Source organism: Cyrtonyx montezumae, unplaced genomic scaffold (assembly GCF_038088225.1).
Source record: "Cyrtonyx montezumae isolate F1298 unplaced genomic scaffold, pur_monq_1.0 scaffold_21, whole genome shotgun sequence".
Classification (NCBI taxonomy): Eukaryota; Metazoa; Chordata; class Aves; order Galliformes; family Odontophoridae; genus Cyrtonyx; species Cyrtonyx montezumae.
The window spans coordinates 6,062,997-6,087,548 of NW_027071948.1; the positions used below are offsets into that span (position 1 = coordinate 6,062,997).

The 24,552-nt window shown below is 53.5% G+C and overlaps 2 protein-coding genes across 3 annotated transcripts in view; one reads left to right on the plus strand and one right to left on the minus strand.

Moving 5' to 3' along the window:
* CUNH1orf50 (chromosome unknown C1orf50 homolog) overlaps positions 1–24,552 on the minus strand; it is a 348,220-nt gene that overhangs the window by 273,359 nt on the left and 50,309 nt on the right. The gene's annotated exons all lie outside the window — the stretch shown is intronic.
* WNT4 (Wnt family member 4) lies at positions 10,555–22,555 on the plus strand. 2 transcript variants are annotated; one of them, XM_065738194.1, is made up of 5 exons: positions 10,555–10,776; positions 18,762–18,997; positions 20,734–20,865; positions 21,138–21,280; positions 21,551–22,555. In XM_065738194.1, exons 1-5 carry the CDS (start codon positions 10,700–10,702, stop codon positions 22,016–22,018), a joined length of 1,056 nt encoding a protein of 351 aa, XP_065594266.1. In that variant the 5' UTR covers positions 10,555–10,699; the 3' UTR covers positions 22,019–22,555. The 2 variants fall into 2 exon arrangements, with proteins under 2 accessions (XP_065594266.1, XP_065594267.1); XM_065738195.1 differs by lacking the exon at positions 10,555–10,776 and adding an exon at positions 10,889–10,932.

The window sequence follows — 24,552 nt, forward strand, 5'->3', positions numbered from 1 at the left end:
CGGAGGAACTACAAACTCTCCCCATGGCACTGCAGAAGGATGGGCGAACCACAAGTTGCATCCCTTGGCTTTGCCTTTGTTGGACAAGGTCTGGTGCAGATTTTTCCAAGACTTTATTGTAATCTTCCCTAAACCTCCTGATCATATTTAACCGGGTGCAAACCCCTCTGATAGCCCAGAGTCAGAGAGCTCCTGCAGGGACTGAAAGCTGCTGGTGACAAGTGACAGCGTGGGGAGGATTTGCTCATCAGCTGATGGATGGCAGTGTGGCAGAGATGTGCCAGGCTGTGTAATGGGGTCAGCTCACCAGGGACTGCTGAGGGAGGTGCCCCCAGCACCCAGCCCGCAGCGCAGCGCAGGGAGTGAGCGGCGAAGCCAGGCCAGGAAGATGTGAGTCAGGGCAATAAGGTCATTGCAATGGGAGTCACTTGAGACTCTCCTGGGTGGATGCTCGGCCCCTGAAGGGAAATGTGGGATTTAATGCCATTTCTCCTGAGAAAGGTGAAAATAATGGTATGGGTTCCCATTTCCAAAGCTGTGGTTGTTCTTTGGGTATGGGGGTGCAGATGACTCAAGTCAAAGACCAAGCCCACATGATTTCCACCAGACCCAAAATTGCAGGGAGACTTCCCCCAGCTTCTCCTGCCTCCTGCTCCCTCTCTGGGACAGATAGATGCTTTCCTACTGATTTCCCTATCTACTCTCACATCCAGGGGATCAGCCTGGAGCAGCATCTGCTGAGCTTGGATCCAGGGAACACAGTTGCCATAGATCCTATGGCATTTCTCTGAGCTCTGAACTCCAACCTGACACTTTCAAGCTGCTGCAGTTGCTGCAGGGTGCACAGGTTCCCAAGCCTGGCTGAAAAAGGAAAAAGAAATCCCCAAAATATCCTTTTGACTCTTACATATATCTGAGGTTTTTTTTATAGGTGTGGGCATTGGGTCTTCAGCCAAATGCATCAAATGGAGCCAAGCAGGGTGAGGGACCGGGGAAAGGACAGCACTATGCATCAAGGCTCAGCTCAACCTCTGTAAGAACAGATTAAAGTAATAAACTCAGAGAGATTCAGCATTTGGCAGAGCCTATGGAGAAGTGATATTTGACTGGCCCTCAGCTCACAGCCACACCCAAATAAATAGCATTGTTTATAAGGACTGAAAATTAAAAATTAAGAGCTGTGATTTTCAAAGCTCCCCAAGGAACCCTCACATTGAGCTCCCATAAAAACCGAACGGCATGAAATCCCATCCTTACATTTCTCTGGGGAGATAAAAAAAAGAGCTATATATTGTGTAATCAATTGCAGAAAATCATATACTAAAGAAATCCCAGGTAATTTCACTGCTATGGAAAGTTTAATTTAGCCATAAATCTGGTAAATATAGTGCCTACCACTTGAGTAGGAGAAAAGACTGTAAAATTCAGCAAATTAGCCAACACACTGCAAAGTGATTTCACTTCTTATTATCTGCTGGGAATTTCAAGCCAACAACTCGAATTCTATTACTCTCATTTGAATTTTAAGTCATTTTTACCTTTAGGTGAAAAACAGAAGCCTCCCAACCTTCAGGGCTTTACAGAGGTGTAAATCAGAGATCAAACCAGCAGTATCATCAGAAGTCATTAGAGATTAAGAGTTCCCAAGAAAAGGGCTGGTTTGGCAGAGCTGTAGGTCACAACACCAGGCATGTCAACAGCACGCTTATCCCACATCAGTGATCATGCCATGGTACAAGGAAGTAGAAGAGGAAATGTCTTTATACTGCTCCTCTGGTTTGAAGCTATTTCTATAATTTGACTTATTTCTGATCATCCCAGGTCAAAAATGATAGACTTCTGGCTCCAAAGGCTTATTGTTACGGGGTGTCAAGGAGAGGGGCAAAAATGTAGCCTGGATTCCACAAATGGGCTGGACACATTATCCTTGGGGCTGAAGAGTATGGGCCACCCTTATTCTTCCCAGAGAGAGGTTGGCAGAGCTCATTATATACGATACAGAGCGTTTTTCTCACCAGTTGCTTCCTGGATCCTTAGGACACAATCCTAAGGTGTTGAAGGCTGTAGGTGTTTCCCAGCTCTTCCCAGCAGATAAGTAAGGATTTTACCTAAACAAAAGCTCTTGCAGACCCCAACAAATGGGAACTGCCCCTGATAGACAGCCACAGGATCTCTTCATGATGCTTAAGGGAGAGATACAGTCTCTTCCAAACAATATGGTGCCTGGGAGATCAAGGTGAAAACCCAATGCAATTACTCACCAGCCTCACCATAAAAACAAAACCTAGGTGTTCCCACAGGTCATACCCCACCGTGCCATGTGCATACTCCATGTGCTGACCAGGACTGCTTTGCAGAGTGGAAAACGTCAGGCAACTTCCAGTGTAACAACAGCAATGAATGGGAGCAGTGTAGCACAAGGCCTGCTCACATCCCAAACCACAGCTGTTGGCTCCACCAGCAAAGCAAGGCTCCACCAACAACACAAGGCTTCATCAACACAAGGCTTCATCAACACAAGGCTTCATCAACACAAGGCTCTACCATCAGCAGTGTTTTAGTCACTCACTGCCTTCCTGTGGCCCAGCACCTTGGGCAATCAAGGTCCAGAGGGGCTGAGACCCCAAAGGCTCTCGCAAGCCCCTCTCATTGGGCCACCATGTGTATCTCCCAGGCCCACGCTCGTGGCTGGTGGCCATGTCCTGTTACACATGGCTGTGTCCCCCTCTAGTGGCGTGTCCCAGTCAGCACACGGAGCCAGACACAGCGTGGTCACCACAAATTCAGGCCTCAGCCACCCCATGAGAGGACAGACCCACTCCTGGTTTTGAAATGGTGGTGACCGTAAGAGCTCTGAGATGATGTGACTATCTGGGAATCCACTGAACACACAGGGTTTGAGGTCTATTTTTAAAGATGTATCTCACCAAAGTGTTTTTCAATGTGTAATAAAAATTGGATGTACACTGAGAACGCTGTGGTCCCCTTCATTATGTGATGTCCCACTAGTATTGAAAGAAGTGTAATCAGAGCTTGATCAGATAATAAGAGCTATGATTGGCTATCTAATTGAGAAAGCATATTACTTAATTAATATCAAGACTTCAAGTCAGGGGTTGGGCTCAGTGTTCCTTGTGGACCTCTTCCAACTTGTAATATTCTATGACCTATGACTACAAGACAAAATTCAGTGAGCCTCATACATCTCCTTAGATGAACATTCAGCAAGTACTGAGCAGCATCAAGGAGCATTTGTTTGGATTTAACTGCAGGTGTAAATCAGGGCTGAGAGATATCTGGGACGACAGTAGGAGGGAAACTATTTTCTCTTTATTCTAAATTGGGGTTCCCAGACTGGATGCCCTCGTAAATATAGCATCAGTGAGTGTCCAACCTCTCCTGCACCTCTGGAGAGGCAGTGTTTGGAAATCAGAGCTCTACATATATTTCAGTTTTCTTGAAAAGTAGAATTTTCCCCAAGCAACAGAAAACAGTAATATGAAAAAAAAAAAAGAAGAAGAAGAAGAAATGTACTCCAAAAAATGTACTTTTGGAGGGAAAAAGTAGAAATGAGAACTTTTAGCCTTTTTACAACTCCTTTAGGCAGATCTGAGTCCACACACACTGGTGAATCTATAGTGGTCATCTCAGCTTGGTAGAAATCCAGGGAGATGGTTAAATATCTCCCCTTTGGCTTTTCCTTAATGCCAGACATGCACCAAGGTATTTCCTGAGTCATGCAACATTTTGGGGCGGTATGAAGTCTGTCACCTCATACAGCATTTCTAGAATGGAAGATGACCCATATATCAACGTTAGTATTTACAGCTGGAAGTTCTTTGAACCTCTTGAGTCACCCACGACTGCACATATGAATTCTGGTGTCTGACAGCAGCTCTGTGGCCCTGGGTAGCCTGAATTTCTGCTGTAATTTCCCCTTCAGAGACACCCAGTGAAACTGCCGCAAATCAGCAAGTCAGTCACAGATTTTGAGTTCTCACATGGGCTGCCAGGGATGAATTCATCTCACCCAACTGCACTCATCCAAAGGAGTCCAATATTTAGAACTTTCGTGGGCTCCTTTACAGCTTTTCCAAACATTGTCATGGGCTCTTCAAGAATGAGTCCCTGGGAGAGATGAGGGGAATGCTCACTGGAGAGGTCAACATTTCTCCATGGATTGGGGAGGAACTTGGTTTCTTGGCTTCAGTCTCCAGGCTGGTTAATGCCCAAGGTGTCTTGACCTAGGGCATTTCCCTTCATGCTGAGCATCTTCCTCCTCCACAGATTGTCTGCCCTGCGTCTGGACACTCTTGCAATCCTAATAGCCTCCAGTGTTCACATGTCCACAAAGCCTAAGTGCTGCCCCTTTGATGGGCAAAGACATTGGGTTTAACAGCCCAAGAAACAGCTCCTCCTTACCCCAACCAGCCATCCCTTCACTAATGTCTGCCCAGAAACTCCCCAAGAAAATACTCAGGAAAAGCATTTCCCATTACAAGGGAGACCAGATTGTGCTTCATTATGGATTATCATCTACTTATCGAGTTCAAGAAACATGCATACATGGACATACATGGACAACATAATCTATTGTTATAGTCTTCTCTCCATTCAGTACTTCACCTTTTCTAAGGAGTCCTGGCTCCTTCAATGTGCCCAAGACTTGTCCCCCAAACCCGTGGAGTTCCCCTTCTCTTCAACAACGGCAAAAGACAGCTGGAGGTCTGCAGTGCTCCCATCAGTGGTCCCATTCTTGATGACATCTGTGGTTTTCTGGAAGACACCAGTCCTATGACTCAGGAACCCACCTAAATCCAATAAATGATTCAAGAGGCACTCACTTGTCTCTTGGATCTGCACTTTTGAACTTCTGATATGCAAAGCCCTACTTATGCGAGCTCCAGAAAAAGTAACTCATCAACCTGGAGGCCCTCAGCAGTACAGCTCAATTGCTTTAGAAGGGGCTGTAGTGCCACAGTAAAAGTTTTCAGACTGCAAAATAAAGCAGGTTGAAAGCCCCAGACTGGAGGTCTGGGGGCACATCTGAGGTGATTCAGATGCTTTGCACTTCCAGAGCTGAAATGTGAATAAGAAACTATTGACTTTACTTGGGATGTTGACATGAGAAGGAAGTTCTGACCAAGAAAAAAAAAAGAAGAAGAAGTCAATATTTACCAGGTGGGATAATAAATCTTGCATTATGATCAATGCAAAATATGTAGTGGATGCGTTGCTATATACAGTCCATCAGGTAAACGAAGCCACTGCACTTCCTTTATTTCAATTAGATGCAAGCAATTTGCTGAGATATTCAGAGCAATGTGTAACTGAGATGTTCTGAGGGCCGTTCCCAGCCCACAGCTAAATAACCTGACACCTCTAAGTGATGTGGAACATTTTTAGCCTTTGCTGCAGGCAAAAACCAAGAGCGAGACAGCACGACCCTAATTCTTGCCCGGATTGCTGGGATTGTTTCTGCCCCACAGCCCCACAGCCCCACAGCCCAGGCGAGGGGTGGAGGTGCGAGGGGCAGAAGGCAGCTGGGTGTCCACATGGAAAATCCACCCCTTGGTGACTTTAGCAGATGGGATCAGTGTTGCCACCCTCCGTGTGCATTATGCACTCTTATAGCCCAGTCCTCCACAGACCTCCAGAGAAAGAGCCATAAAACTCTGCCTTTCTTCCCACAAACGTTTCAAGCTCCACTGATTAAGTTTGTATTGTATGTAGCTAGCTATTAAAGCCAAGCATTTACGGTCCTTCCAGTTTTGCAGGATAATTTCTGAAGCAATAGCTTCAAATGGAGCCCTTTGCTGCAGTGGAATAACCTGATTTGTACAAATATTTTAGCAAAACTCCAGGCTATTCTGATTTCTGTGTGGCTTCTCTCCCCTCCTAAGAATAATTGCACCAGATCCTCCAAGGCACAGGATAAACACAGTGGTTTCATTTTGTTGTAACAGAGTATAGATTTGTCACTGCTGCGTCACCGGGGCACCCGCTCGCCTTTGTCTCTGGAAGATTTTGTTTCCATCATTTTACCACCATATTTACGCAGAAATGTGCTGGACAGCTGAGGGGATTTTACTGTCTCTAACATTTCCTGTTCTGTTGTTTAATTAGTCATTTTTTTTTTGAGAAGAACATTACTTAACATGAGAAGTTTCCTGCACATGAGAGAAAATGAAGTCCAAGAGGTCCAAACAGACCGACACCGCTGTGCAAGTGCCATTCCCCGTGCGTTTCACATGAAACAAGAATTTGGATAGGGAATCAATTTCAGTTCAGCACAGTGGAGGACCCAACGCTGATCTGAGTGCAGAAACCTATCCCTTGGTTATGGTCCAACGTTCCTACATCTGGTCAAGCTGTAGATGTCCCGGTTCATTGCAGGGAGGTTAAACCAGATGGACTTTAAGGGTCCCTTCCAACTCCAAACCATTCTATGGTTCTGTGGTCTTCCAATCAGGGGACAGTGTTGAGGGACCTTTACCAGCCAGCAGCATGATGCTGGGAAGCCACAGCTAACGCTTGGCTCTATACACATTCAAGGGACTCGATGGCCTGAAGGACCAGCTCTCAGAAGACAGCTGAAGGTTGTTCATGTCAGGTCCCTGTTTCCTCCCCTTTGTGGATGCAGATTGTACATTGAGGCAGTGAAAGAAATGGTTCAGCATGAGCATTAGGACCTGCTGGAGGCTGATGTGGGGGGAAAGTGTTGTCTTCTTTAAAGACACTCCCTACTCAGGAACAAGGAGGACAGACTGATGGCTACCAAAGACAGACAAAAACCATGGCCCAAAACCACTGTGGTAAGAGCACTAGCAGGAGGGAGCGAGGTCACAACACATCCCCACAGCCTGCCTTGAGCACAGGGGAGACGTGAGGATATCTCTTCAGCTGTGCACCTCGATACTGACAAGAAAACATGATGTGGGACCTGATGCGCTGTGTGCCTTCAGCTCCACCCCCAGCCAACAGTGGCCAGATGTGCTTGATCCTGACCATCCCTTCCCTGGCCACCATCAACCTGGCAGATCCTTCACCAGCATAGACTCACAGAACCACTCAGGTTGGAAAAGACTGCTAAGATCATCCAGTCCAACCATGAGTCCATCCCCACCAAGCCATGTTCCTCAACCATACCCCCTGTGGGGCTGCATTCCCCACTCCCACCCCGCTCAGCCGTGCATGCCTTCCCCCAGCTCCTGCACCAGGGGATGAAGCCCTGGTGCTCCCGAATGCCTGGAGGTATAATAAGCACTGAAGAGGAGTCAGTCACGGTGTTATGTATCCGACCAGCCTGCAATCTCATTTTCTCCCTGGGCTGGGTGAGTAGGGCAAAGGTTGCAGTCGCTGGCTGTCACTCCGGCGCTGCCTTGCTGCGTGTGCACCGGTGTGTGCACGCACTGCCCAGCTCCTGGATCGAGATCTGTTTCAGCAGTGCTGCAGACAGCCGGCTTGGTGTGGATGGGGCTGCGTGAGAGGGGAAAGCCAGATGGGATATAATCTAAACGCTGGATTCTGCAATCACGGAATCATTAAGGTTTGGAAAAGTCTTCTAAGATCAACAAGTCCACCTATCACCAGTATTGCCCACTCTCCTGTGAAGACAGCTCAGCCCCGGCCCCGTGGCAGAGCACGGAAACCTTGCCTCTGCTGCAGTGCTTTGTGCTGAGCACACCACATTCAGGGATGCTCTTCAGCTCGCAGGTCGACCGTGCTCCTTTATCCCAGGGAGACTTTCACAGTACGTTCAGAGGTGATGTCCAAAGGGGAGGACTGTAGATCCCAAGTCACTCTGCCTCTTCCAGAGCCACACCTGATGATACACAGGGAGGAGTCCATCTCCCAGCCTTGGTGCTTGGTTTTAGGTGGCAGCACAGCAGATCTGTTCACCCCGAATGCCTGCATCCGTGGCTTGTGAAAACTCACACAGATAAACGCACACCCACCCGGGCACACGTGCTGAAGTGCTTTGCAACCCCCACAGCTGAAGAAAACCCACCTCTACACGCCGTGATTTTCTTCTGACCGTCGTCCCCTATTTAGCACACCTCCGCCGACCAGGTGAGCACGGGTTACACGACCACTCGCTTTCTGTTTATAATGCACTGCACACAGTTCTTTTGTCGGAGCAATTTTCATTTCGTAAAGCTGCTTCTGTTTGTGAGCTGCACTCGTATACAGCACCTTCCCTGAGCAGTCATCAGAGTGGCTCTGAAATGTTTGGATAGTTTGAAATAAATTTCATCAGAAAAACCACAGGTTTCTATAAAGGAGCACAATTGTCCTGTGTTTTCTGGTTTGGAGGCTCTCAGAACAGCTTCTCCTTTCTCCAGGACAGGATTAATACATGCACTGTTGCTAAGTGTCCGATATTTATGTTCCATTCAGTTCAAAACAGAATTTGTTCCTATTCAGTGCAAACCCCTGCAGCCTCACTCACAGCTTTGCCTCAGCCTTTCTCACAGCTCTTCTCCCCATCACGTGGCTGAGACCACTGCAGCTGCCCCACATGGTCTTTCCCAGCCTTAATGATTCTGCTGGGGACACGGGCAGCACTGGCGGTTGGAATGGATGATCTTGGTGGTCTTTTCCAGCCCCGATGATTCTAGGACTTTCAGTCCCACCTGAGAAGCCACAGGGACATCAGGATGTCCAGAGGGTGTGCTGGTGGTCGGACTTGGTGGTCTTGGAGGTCTTTTCCAACCTTAATGATTGTAATGATTTGATTAGGGACAGGGTTTAGTGGGACTGGGTGGTCTCGCTGGTCTTTTCCAACCTGAATGATGCTGTGAGCAGGAATGGCAGGGACAGGCTGGCAGTTGGACGGGATGATCTTTGTAGGGGAGGGACGCATTTGAGAACAAACGCAGAATATCCTTGCTCACTGACATGGCTCCATCAGCCTCGTAGCCCTCCAGCCTCCTTCCCAGCTGCCTCTCTGTTAGATTTTGCCTTCCCGATGACTTCACTCAACACTTGCAGTGATTAGAAGCAAGAGAAAGGCCACGGCTGTGCCGTGCCCGATGAGCCAGATTAATCAGCTCCGGTTGCACTGAATTACCTGCTCAGGGCTCACAGCATCAGCCTCCAATTCACAGCCCACCAGCCCGTGTCCCACTTCCAACCAGGATAATCAGCAAGAACACGACGGCAGATGAATGACTGGGCGAGGGTGGGCTGCAGCCTGTCAGGAGCTGGAAAATACGTCAAAGCACTTTGAAATTAAATCCTCGCTTTGACAGGGAACTAATGCAGAGATTTTAAAGTAGGTGTAATACACTTAGACAGGCATGTGTGCAGCACAGCGCGAGTTGCCGTGCTTTGAATAAGCGTGTTCCAGCCTTGCTGCGAGGAAAACGGAGTTGAAAAGACAAAGGGAATTTTGAATAGCTCCAAACCAGCTTGGCGAGATTTTAGAGATGGGAGCAAGAGGTTTTAGTAATGGACCTAACTAATAACATTGACAGGAGGAGATTTGGTGTGCTTGGGATCTTAAGTTTCATGCCAGGCAGCCGTCTCGTGTCATCTCGTGTTGCTCCTGGCTTTACATCGAGTCGTTCGTGCCCACGTGGGTTGAGGGGGATAGATGGAGATATGGGGACGGGGAGCAGAGGGGCAGTGCCACTGCACCCCACGGCCTCAGAGATGGGGAGGTAAGGGTGGGGAACCAGGCTGCTGCTGGGAGCCACTGGAGTTCCCAACATTCAGTGCTTCTGGATAACTGGAGGTGCAGATTTGGTCCTTGGTTCGTGGTCAGGTGTCATCCCCCTCGTGCTCCAAACCACCCCAGTGTCACCACAGGGCCTATGGCCCTACCTTGCTGCCCACTCCACCCACCGTGCCCTGGTGATGGAAATCCACCCATGACCCTCTCCCCACGCATTTTCAGAAGCCAACACCAGAAGCTGCCTTTTTGTCCTGAACCCTCTGAAAACCACATTTGGAAAATGCCTTACAATGGAACAAGAGAGAACGCCATCCCTGCAATGTCTACCAGCAAGAACAGGTTGTGGAGAGGTGGTGGTACCCCACCCGTGGAGACACCCAAGGTCATGCTGGATGGGGCTCTGAGCACTGATGGAGCTGTGGGTGTCCGTGCTCGTTGCAGGGGACTGGACCTGACGGCCTTTAGGATCTCCTCCAACTCAAACCATTCCACGATGCTAAGATGGAAAACCAAGGCACCTCCACGCCGCCCCGCGAGCTCTGCCCCCAGAGCCACGTGGAAACGATCCCGGCAGCACAAAACGTTCCTCCGCCGTTCACCCCCACGAAAACCCGAGGTGGGGAACCCCCAAAAACCATCCCGGAGCGCCGCGGGAGCAGCGGAGGGGCAGCACCGCGGGCACGGCGCGGCGATGGGAGCGGCGCGGGCGCCGTCCCCGCTGCCGTCCCGCCCCGGGGGTGTCCCCAGCGGCGGGACCCGCCCCAGTAGCGGCGATGTGGGGCCGCCCCCGGGACAGCCCCCGCCCCCGACCCGCCCCCGGCCCTCCGCTCCATCCCGGGATGGGCCGGCCGAGCTGACAGTCGGGCTGGGCGGCCGCCGCGGGCGCATCCACCGGGCAGCGCCCGCCGCCGCCTGCCCGGCTCCCACCTGCGGCGGCGGCTGCTCCGGGGGCCGCGGGCCGGGCGGGGGGCACCGCACCGCACCGCACCGCACCGCACCATTCCCCGCCTGCCCTCCAGGATGAGCCCGGAGTATTTCCTGCGCTCCTTGCTGCTCATCATCCTCGCCACCTTCTCGGCCAACGCCAGCAACTGGCTGTGAGTAGCCGCGGGCGAGGGGGTGCCCCCGCCGCCTCCGGCACTTGTTGCTGCTCGGGGGCGGCCGAGCAGGTGCCGCCGGGGTCGGGCAGCATCACCCCGTTGATCCGGAGGGTGCGGTGCACAGTCCCGGAGCCGCGGGGATGGGTGGTGCAGGTGGGTGCGGGGATGTCGGCTCTCCCCGGCTGCTCCAGCCTGGTTATAGGATAACTCGGTGGGCGCCGAAGCCCCCGTCCACCTTTTGTTCTTAAATTACCGATTTGGGCTGCGCTGGGAAAGAGAGGTCGGGCTGGCGGGTCAGAGCAGGGCCTGGGGCTTGGCCGGGTGCCCCATGGGGCCAGTGGGGCCGGGAAGGACTTGGCACGGGAGCGGGCGGGCAAGCAGGGATCGTTCGGGTGCTGCCCCTGGGGACGCGCAGTAGGGAAAGTGCACGCCCCAGTGCTCCGTTACCCTGCGGGGACCTGGGGACCGCCGTGTGTGTGCAGGAGCCAGGTGTGGGAACATGCGGAGCGAATGCTGAACTAACGTGGAAGGTAAACAGGGGAGGAAATAGTTCTGGAAAATTCCTGCCCGTTCATCGAGGGCTTCTTCTTGGGAGAGACCCCCGGGACAGGAGGGATGGGGCACGACAGCACCTTCCAGCGAAATGCTGAATGAAGGCAATGTGTCCGCTCCGTTCATCCCGTCTCTGGGGAAACGCTGTTTCCCCACTCCCAGAACTGATGGCAGTCTGAGGGCCACTGCGTTCCCGGTGTGCACAGATGGGACCCGTTTGTGTCGTGTCCTTGTCCCCTGCCCCCAGGGCCGTAGGCACAACACGCTCCTGTGGCTCCCACCATAGCCCAGGAGCACGAGGAGCGGATCCGGAGATGGCTCCCGCTGGCTGGACGTGTGCTGCTTTTGGAGGATGCTCCCTCCCTATGGCTGGGAGGCACCGGGCTGGCGGTGCTCCCCGTGCATCCCACGGTGGGAAAAGTGCTGCCCGTCGGTGTCCGCATGGGATGCGTTAAGCGCTCAGCCCTCCTCCTCCTCCCCCTCCTTCGCCAGATGGAGCGACTTGCACCCCGCGCGGCTCCGGCGGAGCGAGGGTGGATCACAGCCGCTCTCGAGGTGGTCTCTAAGCTGCACACGGGGAGCGGAGCGAGCGCGATTCCCACAGGGTCCGCCCGGGGAAGCGATCCCGGGGAGGGGAAGCGCCCGGCGAAGGGGGATCTGAGGTGAAGGGGCAGCAGTGGGGTCAGCAAGGCGCGGTGCGGCGGCAGAGATGGGGCTGCGTGCGGCCGCTCGTGCTCACGGAGCATCGGGGTGGGCGCGGGGGGCTCGGCGGTGGGAGAGCGGAGGGCTCATTCCTGCCAACAGGGGAGGAAAAGCAGATCCGTCTCAGCGCGCTTGAAAGAAAAGGGTCAACTTTTTTTTTTTTGATGTTCCAAATGTATCGTGATAAAAGGGTCATCCCCCGCTCGGCGCTTTTTATCCTTTGCCTTTAGGATTAAGACAATTCCCATTGTTTATCTCCTCACATCAGAAACAAAGGCTGCCAGAGGCAATAAACGGAGTTAGAAGGATCCCAGGAGTTATCAGATATTCGAGGAATGAGTGTGCTCGGCGCGGGCTGGGCTGTGCCGCAGCACCGGGCCGGCTGTGAGTGGAAGGTGCGCGGTGCCGGGCTCGGGCTGCCGGGGACCTCTCCAGGTGCACGCAGCCCTGCACGGAGGTTTGCTTTTCCAGAAACCTGCTGGATCGGTGATTAAGCTCGGGGTGCCTTTCACAAGACGAGACTTTTTCTAAAGCTCCTCCTGACCTGTCGGGACTCGCATTCCCTGAGTGCTTTGGAGACGCTGCTTGCAACACCTGAGCTGAAGGTTCCCTGCAGCGGGCCCGGTGCCCTGCAAGGAGGCGGCAGGAGGGACCGCCGTGCTGCAGGGAGCTCTGCAATAGAGGCAGCTTTGCCAAATGCTTCCATTAGGCAGCCCCAGGTCCTTCTATCTGGCTGGGAAGTGAACCTCAGGTGTGTTTTCTCAGTGCCTGTGTTTGGGGAGTTGCTGTTTGGCTGTCTGCCTATCCATAAAACCTCTCTGTCATCCAAACCAAAGTGATGCTCTTTTCTCTCTTAATGACAGCCACAGGCTTGCTTTTTCTCCTGCCTTTCAGGGCTCAGGGAGCCTTAAAGCTTTTCCTGCCAGCACTGAATTTGATGTTAAATGAAAGGCAGCGCTCGGTGCTCTGAGGTCTGTCTGGCTGTGATGTGCATAATGGGAAGGTCCCTCTGGAGGAGCCCCGGGATGCGCTTCATCCATGGGAAGGAGCTCAGCTATTCCTGAAGCACCTTGCATTTCACAGCCTCCATTCAGCTCTTGGACTGCAGCTTTGTGAGCTGCCTGAACCTGAGAGTCGATCCCCATGTCTGAAAACCATCAGTGACACAGGGCTCCTCCGTGGGTAGGGCCCTTTTTGCTGTGTTTTCTAGGAGTCACCACAGCCTCTCTCCCTTTTCCTGCTGTTACACATCTAAAAGTGGCATCGGAGGAAGCTCAGAGTAGGATGTGCCACCAGCAGCTCCATCTACCCCTTACTTACAGGGGTTTAAAACTTCCATCTGTACTTCAGACTCGGTTTAAAGGGCCAGGAGTGCAGCTGGGCTTTTAAAAGCCCTAAAAAATAAAACTCTTTCTGCGATAGCTTCAGGACTTTGCAAGTGTCCAAACAAGCCTGGATAACAGTTTCAGGGAGAAGGGGATTTGGGGTTTTGGGACTCCCATTCATTTGGGTATGCCACGGTGCTCCACAAACCCCAACTCTGTACTCATCCTGCTTGGGGGCAGCCTGGGTAGACCTCAGCACTGACACTGTGCCACTTTGGGTCACGGCACAGTGCAGGGGATGTAGAAGAATCAGACCTGGGTCCTCTGCTTGCATCCCCCTGATCTTAACCCGGGCTCCATATTTATGATGAACCTCCCCAGCACTGGCAGCGGGGAGTTCGCTTCACCCCCACCCTGCTTCAGTCCCGCTCCGTGTGGGATTCTTTGCATTGTCACTGCGACTCTCCCATTTCCCACCCTCTGCCATTTCCCACCCGGTGAGGAACCGGTGCAGCATTTCCCCTCGGGTGCTCCGCGGCCGCAGCACCATGCAGCAGGTGCAGGTAGCTCCGGGGCACGTCTGCGCCCGCAGATCCCCGCTCCCCTCCCTGCAATCTCATCTTCGGTGCAAAGCCAGCACCAGGGTGGCTCCCCGGTCACGTCTGCTTCAGCAGAGTTGCTCAGATTGGGTCCAGTGAAGAATTTCTTTGCTTTCAGCTCCTTTGCTCACCCTGCATGCTTAGGGCTTCCCTGCCTGTGATTTGAGCTCAGATATGAAAACAGATGGATTTAAGGCTTGCATCCTGCAGAGGAAAGGCCTTTGCAAATCCTGACACTGAACTCCCATACAGTGTGGCTGTGAGCTCAGGGCAGGAGGGATTGATGCTCCACGGCTCCTCAGCAATGATGGCGTTTTCCTTTCCCCAGTGAAGCCTTGAATAAAAATATCAACTAACACTGGGTCGCAGTGGTTTATCCAAGGAAGGGCAGACATCGTGTGGCTCTATCTCACTCATGTCGCAGGTCGTGCAAGGACAGGATCTGCTCAGCTCCAAGCACGAGCAATGGCGAGAAGCAGAGTGCTTCTTTTTGCAGTGGTTGGTGGTGACTCCATGAGTCAGAAGGAGATTTTTGCACTGCAGTGACAAATGTTTGCATTGCGCTGCTGGGAGCTGTTGTCTTCCCAGTTAACTCATCCTTGTAGACGCAGAGGACTGCACTACAGCCGTGGGTTGGGGCTTTCTTAAAATGCAAAATTGCAGAGCAACTCCCGGAGGTCAGCGGTTTGCAGGAGGTTCTTCCATATTTCCTTATAAATACAACGCTGCTGGCTCTTGCAACACCTTTTTTTTTTTTTTTCACAAAACAAATCTTGGAAGCACTGCAAACCCACAGAAATCGCACTTCCCAAGGCTGGGTGGAGGATAGGCGACGCTCTGGGTGCTGGGAGCAGTTCACCTCCAGCCCTGGGACTGTGCCCCTATTGCTGCAGGTGACCCCAGATGCATCCCTCCAGCACAGAGCCGCTGCGGTGTGCAGCTGGGAAGGTGCCGTGCAGGATCTGCCTGGCTCAGCAGAACTGGAGCCAGTATTGTGCTTTCACAAAATTACTCGGGGTTGGGGGGGGGGGGAGAGAAGAATTAATTGAGCCTCCTGGCCAATGGAAAGCGGCCCGGGGTCTGTTGGAAGTTGGGTGAGATCAAACCAGTCCTGCAGAAGGTTCCTCTCTCCGCGTGTTTGCAAATTCCGATTGAAATGAAAAACTCATCAGAATTTCTCCAACCCAGGTGTAGCCCCGAGCGCTGCACCAGGGGAATTCCCACGTCGCTCAGCCCCGTGGCTTGCACTTGCCTCCTCTTGCAGCCATTCCTTGCTGCTGCACAGGAGGATGCGTGAAAGGATGTTTTCTACACATCCAAAGTCCAAGGTCAGGGTTGGGGGCTTAGGGCAGGCAGATTTTGAGCATTTGGGGGTAATTCTGTGCTGCATGCCCCAGCTTGGAGAGGGGTACACTGCCTCCTCATGGGACACCGTTCTAGCAGCTGGAGGTGGGGATTAGGGTGTGAGAAACATGGTTTTAATCCAGAGATGAGATATGTACAACTGAGCTGGAGAGCTGCTTTTCTGCCAGGGAAGAAACAGGCAGTTCTTCGGATGACGACACTGCGCATCGTGGTTTACATTTACAAGCAAAGGAGAGGAAGGACATCTAATCCCAGAGTGGGGTGGCCAGTCTGGGAGGGACGTGTCGTGCTGTAGGGCTGTCAGCTGGACCAGTTATTCCCCACACTGCAGCTCTCCAGCAGCCCCATACCCAGAGTGCAGGACCAGTGAGCCCTCTTTTCTTGCTTTCTTTCCCCTTCCTTTTATTTTCTTTTTTCTTTTGTTTAGCCTGGAACGTCCCATTTGGGACCTTAGCCAGTCAGGTATCCCCATGAGTTGGAGCATTTGCTGTATAAAGTGAAGATTCTGAGTTCATCTCAGCATGAAGATTCTGAGCTCATCTCAGCATCTCTGACAGGGGACTGCAGTGACACCACGGTCTGGCTGACAACATCTTCAGGAAAGTATTCCCAAACTGAGAAAACGTGAGGAATTTTCACGTTTGAAACTCCAGGACGTCTGGTGCATCTTCCCTGAACCACCTCTACTGAGGATCAGTCCATGACTCCAATCCAATTTCCCCACCTCCCCATGGCAGGGAATCCCCTCCCTGCTCCTCTGATTCTACCTGCCAACCCCCATGGCAGAAATTATCATCGTTCCTCGTACTCCTTGAATTTGAGTTGGGTTTTTCGCCTCTCCAGATCTCCCGGGATTTGAGGTTTCCCTCTTTGCCATCTTGCAGAGTGGATCAACTGCAAATACGCCAATTATGGGACTTCAACCTTGATCTGCGTGCTGCGGATGGAAAAAAAGGAAAGGCTTTCTGTTGGTTTTGTGTTAAGTCAGTGAATTTTAATAAAAGGGAGCTTGTTCTGCGAGTGACTTGTCTGGATGTGAAGGCAGGAGAGGAGAAATACAAATGTGATGATGAAGCAAGAAGACAAGACTTGAACGAATGGCTTGGGCAGCAGCTGCCCCTTGAAACATTCTTTGCCCAGTCTCGGAAAGGGAAGGAAATATGCTATTATTTGGGTTTATTTTTTCCACGAGCAGGACTGCTCTGAAGCTGCCTGTGAGCCTCAAGTCCTAATCCAGGACTCTGAACTGCAGAGAAATCAAGGTGGGCTCCCCTCTGCAGTGAGACCTAGCTGAGGGCAGCTTTGGTTTGGTTTGCTCTCGTTGTGCCAGTCTTGAGCTAGAAGAAAGGCTTTGTCCGTGGTTTCTACCACCTCAGATCAGGAAAATAAAGCTTAGAGCCATGTCCTCATTAAGAACCGGGCAATATGATGGAGTGGGGCTTTCCATGGGGACCCTGGAGTGCTGGGTGTGGTGCCTCACTTGGGCTCCAGCGCTGAGGGACTCTGCACTGCAGAATCAGAGCATCTCTGAGGAGGAATGATGGGGGAGAGGGGCCAGAGATTGTTCTGGACAGCTTCACCTTATTTCCCTGCCTTGCAAAATAAATTACCAGACCTGCTCTTGGGGAGCTGTATCCATCTTTGAAGCATCGTTGTCCTTTGTTTTATCATCCTGAATACCATTACATGCTCGTTGGGGAGGTGTCTTATCAGGCACATCTACTTGGAAAGGCTTGAAAGGCTCTTGTCACGCTTCTCTTCGTGTGTGCTTTGAATTTATAGCTCCTCATTGCCTGAAGAATCCCACTGAGCTGGGAAATAGATGAGAAAAGGAGATGGTGCCTCCCCCCATAGCAGAGCTGAAGTCGATGTGGCCGTTCCACCTGTGGTCAGGGCTCAGCACTGGAGGCAGAATTGGGTTTTCTTGTTTTCCAGGCTCCAAGCTGAGCACTCGACCTGCGGTGCCTTAGGATAAATCTAATTGCTTTGGTGTGCATCATCTTCCCCATGCACCAAGTGAAATGACAGCCCTGATCCCTCCCACCCAGCTGCTGTTGGCTCAGCATCCAATGTCCTGAATGATCCCAAGGGAGGTTTGCTGCCGTCCTCTTGGTCCATGCAGCTGATCCTCTGCAAGCAGGCTGGCCCCTTGGAGGAGCAGAAGGCCTTGGGCAAAGATGCTTAGCTGGTATAAAGGCTAGAAAAGAGCTTGGCTCCAAAACCACAGCTGCCTGCCACTTCCCACTGTCCAAGAGGCATTGCATCAAGTGACCTCCACGCATGAGGAAAGCTGGATGCTTCTGACAGCCAGCCATGCAGACTCCCCACGGATACTGCAAGCCAGCCCAGCTTTCTCACCATCTCTATAAGCACGAAACCAAGCTGGTGAATAATTCTGCTGATGCACGGAAGAGAAAATCCTGCTCTCTCCTCCTGGGGCAGGCTGGCACGGCTAATGGGAGGAAGAGGCTGTGACAACTGGATCTTGTGGCTGAAGTCAGCAGATCTGACCCCTGGGACACATGGGAACGGGCAGGAAGCAGGAGCCACTTTTGAATGGTCACTTCTCAGAGGCAAGCAGTGCTTCAAAGACAAAATCCTTCACAGGATGTCGTAACTCGGAGGAGGAGGAAAAAAACAAGCAAACAAAAAACCCACAAGCTCTGAAGAGCTGGGAAAGGCAGAGTCGAGGAATGAGGCTTCCGAAAAGCCTTCGCTTGGGGCTCACATCACTCAGCACACACGAGGCAGTGCCACGAGCTTGCCCTTAGAAGGAGCAGCTCTGCACTGCAGAGGATGGGGCAGTGGTCTCCTCTGTGCAGTGCCGTAACCGGCCACGTCAGCACACACCTGGCACCCAGCACACGTGGTTTTGCCCCTCCCTGCTCCAAGCCCCACTTGAACCCCAAGTGATGGAGAGATGGCAGTTCGTGGGGGCCGGACCGGGCTGCTAAAAGCAGGTTTGGTGATGGAAGTGGTTTGGAGGGCAATGTTTGTCAGCGACGAGTGCAGGAGCTGTGTGGCAGCTGGAGCTGGCAGCCGAGCGGCTGTCCTGCTTGTTTTGGCTGACTTCAGAGACCTCTGGCTTTTCCTAGTAGCGCTTGGATGTGCCGGTACTCAGGAGACCTGACCGGGCACATTTAGACAACACCGAAAATATCCTCCATGCAGGCAACAGAGGCAAAGGGGAGCCAGCAGCCGGGCTCCCGGACAGGCAGGGGATGAGGCTGCAGAGAGCTGCCTGTTTTCCTTGGGCTTGCTCTCCGCCGTGCAAAACTGCAACCTGTGTGGAGGCACACGCTGCAGGCGAGCCAGGTGTGCAGCGGTTCTCAGTTACACAGGGTTGGGTATTTCGGGTCTCTTTGCATTGTCCCCGATGAATGTTGGGCTGTGCTCTCCATCCTTACCTCCTAACCAGCTGTGCCGGCTCTCCTTGCAGGTATCTGGCGAAGCTGTCTTCAGTGGGGAGCATCTCTGAGGAGGAGACCTGCGAGAAGCTGAAGGGCTTGATCCAGCGCCAGGTGCAGATGTGCAAGCGGAACCTGGAGGTGATGGACTCGGTGCGGCGCGGGGCCCAGCTGGCCATCGAGGAGTGCCAGTACCAATTCCGCAACCGCCGCTGGAACTGCTCCACGCTGGACACCCTGCCTGTCTTTGGCAAGGTGGTGACACAAGGTGAGCTTGGGTCGGAAGGGACCTTGAGCATCATCCAGCCCCAAGCCCTCCCGTGGGCTGGTTGGCCCCCCACCGGATCAGGCTGCCCAGGGCCCCGTCCAGCCTGGCCTTGGGCACATCCAGGGATGGGGGCAAGAATTTCTTCCCAATGTCAAATATAAACCTACTGTCTTTTAGTTTAAAACCATCCCCCCTTGTCCTATCACTATCCGCCCATGTAAAAAGTCACTCTCCCCTTTCCATAAGCTCCTTTTGAGTTCTGGAGGTCTCCCCGGAGCCTTCCCTCCTCCAGGCAGAACTCCCCAGCTCCTCATCCTGCGTCCATAGGTGCTGGATGTACCCAGCCTCTTCTCTGAGCGGCGCCGAAGCGGTGAGTGCTGCCAAGCAGAGCTGCTCTCATGTGAGGATGGCCCTCTGCCGCCCAGCAAGAGTAAAACACAGCACGCCCGGACCCTCTGAAAAGCAACGAAGATTTACGGCCAGGCCCCACAGCCCAGGCTGGGTGCAGGCACCCCGGAGGTCCAAACCACGCCAGGGTGCAGAGATGGAGGGGAAGACCCCTTCCACCCCCAGAGAGCGGCCCCTCCTCCTGCCGGGTGCCACTCTCGCCCCTTCCCTTCCCATCCCACAAATCTCAGGCCGTGGCTGCCCCCAGCTCCCTGTTTGACTTTCCTCCCCTCGACACAGGGGTGAAGATCTCTTCTTGTGAAGGTTCAGGACTGGAAATACCAGAAATACCAGAAACTAAAAGTCGCCTCTTTTTAGTCAGCCACAGCGCAAAACCGACCAACACGATCCTACTATTAACCTCGATTAACTTGGAGGCGGTTCAGGCCCTGTGCTGGCTGGGCCCTCCCCAGCCACTGCTGCTTGGCCACCAAAGTCTGGGCTGCGACCACCAAAGTAGCTGCCCTCTGCCCGACCGGCGAGCCACCCCCTACCTTGAAACATCCCTAGCATACCCCACATGCCAGCCCTGCTCGTTTGGAGCCGGAGGGGCTGTGTCCTCAGCCACCCCCGACCTCAGAGGACGGTGGGGATTTGGGTTTTGCAAGAGCTGACGGCCGCGGTCCCTGGCCGAGCTGCCCGCGTGTTTGTGTCCACATTTCTCCCCCTTCTCAAATGGGCTCTTTGTGCCACGGCGCAGGTGGGCATGGGAGCGTGCTGCTGTGCCCAGGGGCTCTGTAGAGTGCTTTGAGGAGAGGTTGGCAGTTTTGGAGGTGCTGGGAGCAACGGGATGCTGCATGATGGCGACGCAGATCTGCAGCTGCAGGGGGCGATCCCCGACTTGGTTGATGAAATAGGACATTTTTGGATGCACGGGGGGGTTTACAGCAGAGGTGCCCTTCAAGCACCCCAAGAGCTCCCCCACGTTGTCATACAGCATTTGCATCCATCCTGCTGCTGCACTGTGACCTTGCCTATCCCATCCACGTGCTGCCAGCTCTGTCACTATTGCAAGCAGCACATGGTGTCTGCTGAGCCTGGTGTGGGCTTGGCACTAAGCAAATACATCTTGGGATACTTGGATCATGCCAGGGAGGGGGGAGGTGCATGGGGTACCCCATACCTGGGGGTGGGCAGGTGGAGCAGAGGGCAGGGCTTGCTAATTTTCTGAGTCTCCAGAGCATGTTTTCAAAGTGCAACACCAGTTTGGGGGGCAGAGGAGCAGCGGGACGTGCACAAAACCCCCGTGTGCCTGGGGCCCGCTGCCACGTTTTCCACCGTTGTTGCAGGGACGCGGGAGGCAGCGTTTGTCTACGCCATCTCTTCAGCAGGAGTGGCCTTCGCTGTGACCCGAGCGTGCAGCAGCGGCGAGCTGGACAAGTGTGGATGCGACCGCACGGTGCAAGGCGGCAGCCCGCAGGGTGAGCGTGCAACGTGGGGACACGCGGTGCACAGGAATGCATGCAAACATAAAGATGTTTTCAAAAGCCTCCTGATGATCCATGTGAGAGCTTCAGAAGGGGTACAGGGGCGTTGCTCAGGGGGTATGCTGTTCCCACACCCCGTGGCCGTCCTTCTCCAGCTTCCCTAGCATGGGGTGCAAGACATGAATGGGGCAGATGAGCTGTGTTTTAGCAAGAACAGGGCTGAGGAGGATGAGTTTCATCTGTCCCATCCCTGCCCTGTGCTTTAGGCTTCCAGTGGTCCGGCTGCTCCGATAACATTGCCTACGGCGTGGCCTTCTCACAGTCCTTTGTCGATGTCCGGGAGAGGAGCAAAGGGGCATCTTCCAACAGAGCGCTGATGAACCTCCACAACAACGAGGCAGGGAGGAAGGTAACGGATGGGGGTCTGTGTGGGGTCTGCAGCCACTGCTGCAACAGGGGAGGGTCGGGGAGGTTAGGGGACAGCCCCACGGCGAGAGCGCTGGGACACCGCCCTGAGCCATAGGGTTTGGGGCTGGGTGCTGCTGCGTGCGGCCAGGGGTTGTGCTCAGGGATCTGTGCGGGTCCCTTCCGACTTGGGGTGTTGTACGGTGTACCCCATGTCACACCCTTCTCGCTGCCCCCATCCTGATCTCACCATCCCATCTCTGTGCTCCCCCAGGCCATCCTGAACAACATGAGGGTGGAGTGCAAGTGTCACGGCGTGTCAGGCTCGTGTGAGTTCAAGACATGCTGGAAAGCCATGCCCCCCTTCCGCAAAGTGGGCAACGTGCTGAAGGAGAAATTCGACGGCGCCACCGAGGTCGAGCAGAGCGAGATTGGTTCCACCAAAGTGCTGGTGCCAAAAAACTCCCAGTTCAAACCGCACACGGACGAGGACCTCGTCTACCTGGACTCCAGTCCTGACTTCTGTGACCACGACCTCAAGAACGGGGTGCTGGGCACCAGCGGCCGGCAGTGCAACAAGACCTCCAAGGCCATCGACGGCTGCGAGCTCATGTGCTGCGGTCGGGGCTTCCATACGGACGAAGTGGAGGTGGTGGAAAGGTGCAGCTGCAAATTCCACTGGTGCTGCTCCGTGAAGTGCAAACCCTGCCATCGGGTGGTAGAAATCCACACGTGCCGGTGATGCACGGAGGGGAGCAGTTGTCCCTTCCCCTCTCTGACTGACCCTGCTTCTCCCTTGCCCTTGCGGCCAGGACTGAGGAAGCGACCCAGACGCCGCAGGGAGAGCACAGCTCTATACAGAGACAGAGCCCCAGAGGAAAACAGATTTTAAAAGAAAGAAAGAAAAAAAATATTTAAAGTTTAAAAAAAAAAGAAAAAAAAAAGTGATCGTTGTTATTTTTTTTCTTTGGTTCGCTTTGCTTATTTATTGCTGAAGCCAGAGCAGGGATGTGCCTGGCCTCGCTGCTGGCAGGGCTCTGCACGCTGCCTGCCCTCATCCGATGCTCTGTGCTGACTCTGGAGCATCACAAATGTGAGATGGTTAAACCTGAGGCTGAGCAGCGTTTGGTGCCGGGTCTCTTCTGTCACAACCGTTTGTATTTGTTACAGACGTGCAGTGAGCATCCCAGAGCATGGCTGGGAGCTGATGGAGCACAGCCAGGACACGCAGCTGTGAGTGCTGCCGAGGACGGGGAGATGGCGACAGGGTGGCACTGTCCCTGGGTGCTTACAGCGCAGGGCTGTCAGTGCCATGGAGCGTGCACATACAGACCCTTAGGGGATGCTCTGAGGCCTCCTGGGCATTGGTGAGCTGTTGGAGCAGCTCTGGCAGCCGCTGTGATTTACAGAAGCTCCTCAGCAGCTGCCTGAGCTGTCAGGGGACACGATGTTCCCGCTTTGCTCCCTGTTCCTTAGCAAAGCCCCTTTCCCCCTCCTGACCTCAGCATCTTGCTGGAGACCGCAAAGGGGGTGCAGGGAGACCGTGGTGCCTGCAATCTGAGGACGAGCTGGGAGCTGGTGGAAGGAAATCCCAGGGGATTCCTTTTCCTTCTTTCTATAACCTTGCTCACCAGCATCCCACAGCCAGCTTTCCTCCTCCCCTTCCTCCACATGATCCCACCAGGGGCCGTTCCACACACCCTGAGAGGGCTCCCAGGGACAAGGTGACATACAGCCTGTCCCCATCCCAGCCACTAGTGAGGAAAGCAGAAGTATAAATCCAAGCAATTGCTGGGATGGGAGGATGCAGCATCCCGCTCCCTGCAGCCTGGTCTGCAGCAGTGCCATGAGGATAACGTGCTGTCCTACCCGCTCCCACTTCCCCTCCGCCTGGGATCGGGTTAGCGCAGAGCCCTTGCTGCTGGGCTGCAGGATGAAATATTTGGAGAACTAATAAGCAGTGGGGCACTGTGAGGGGAGGTGGAAATTGAACCAGTTTCTCTCTTCCCTCACACAGATGTCTGAGAGTTGAGAGGCAGAAGGGAGCAAAGAAAAACCCCAAAATGGCACCTCAAGCCAAGAGGAACATCTGTGAGGAGCTGGAGTAGGGTGGCACTGGTTTTGCTGAGCTCCTCAACCTGGAGATGGCCCATTCCACTCTGGTCCAGAAGAGCCTGGAGTCGTGGCCATCGCCATCTGGGTTGGGGGTCCTCACAAACCTGCAGGCTTATTTTTCTTCCCTGCTTCATCTAGAGAGGGGAAAGGTTAGGGGAACATGCAGACATCCATTAAATCCTGTCTGTGCTGTGGCAGTGATGGGCTGGGGGAGAGCCTGTGGTCGCTGGAAGGTCTCCAGACAGCGTCCGGCTGGAAGGCTTCTGACAACTGACTTGATGCAGCAGTGGCTGTGGCTCTGGGGCCAAGCCGCGTGCCTGGAGCAGGGCCCTGCTGGCTTCCCCCACACCGCAGGACAAGGGAGGCCAGCACCAAGGGACCTGATGTCCCCCAGCTCCCAAAACCTTCAGCAAAGGGCACTGGGGGGCAGTGACCCCAGTTCAGAGCTGCCATGACTTAAGCCACTTCCATCTTTAGCTCAGAGCAGCTCCGAGCAAGGCTTGCCCCTCTCACCTTGGCCAAGGTCACATCACCGAGCTCCCAGTGGGGATCTGAGCTGCACTCCCCCTCTCCATCTCACTAGGTCCCAAGGCTGCAAGTTCTCAAGTACCTTGGAGACTGCTCCTCCTTTTCCCAGCTCATGCAGAGGAGGCCACAGACCTCAGGCCACTAGCCAAGTGTTCTGCTCCTTGTCCATCTAGGATGAGGGCCAAAGCTGAACAAGACAATCCAGATCAGTGTGTAGATAATCGCTGCACATGGGATTTTTTTCAAGCCGTGATGAAAGCTGAGCCCTGTAAATGTCACCCAGAGATAGCCTGGCTCTGCAGCTCTCTGGCTCTTCTCATAACTGTAAATTTTGTGGAGGGAAGGGAAATGCCTTTTTTCATATTGACTTTGTCTATTAAATAATGAGTTTGTGCTGAATTAGCCATGGTTGTTGTTTTTTTTTCTCCTAGCAGTCAGACTCCTCTGAGCTGTGTTGGTCTTCTCCAGGAGTCCTCAGCTCAAAGTAGAGCTCTCAGCACTGCAGAGGGGGCACTGAGTCCTGCCTCCTCCCAGCCCGAACACCATCTCCATTCCCCCACAGCAGCTCCCAGCACAGCAGTGGAACAGAGACACGCTTCACCCCACAGTGAAACAAGGCACAGAGAGCTGCCA

Excerpts from the sequence above, each read along its gene's own strand:
- WNT4 (XM_065738194.1), top strand. The coding sequence starts at position 10,700 with ATGAGCCCGGAGTATTTCCTGCGCTCCTTGCTGCTCATCATCCTCGCC. Across the intron at positions 10,777-18,761 it reads GCCAACGCCAGCAACTGGCT|GTATCTGGCGAAGCTGTCTT; the intron begins GTGAGTAGCCGC and ends CTCTCCTTGCAG. Across the intron at positions 21,281-21,550 it reads ACAACGAGGCAGGGAGGAAG|GCCATCCTGAACAACATGAG; the intron begins GTAACGGATGGG and ends GTGCTCCCCCAG.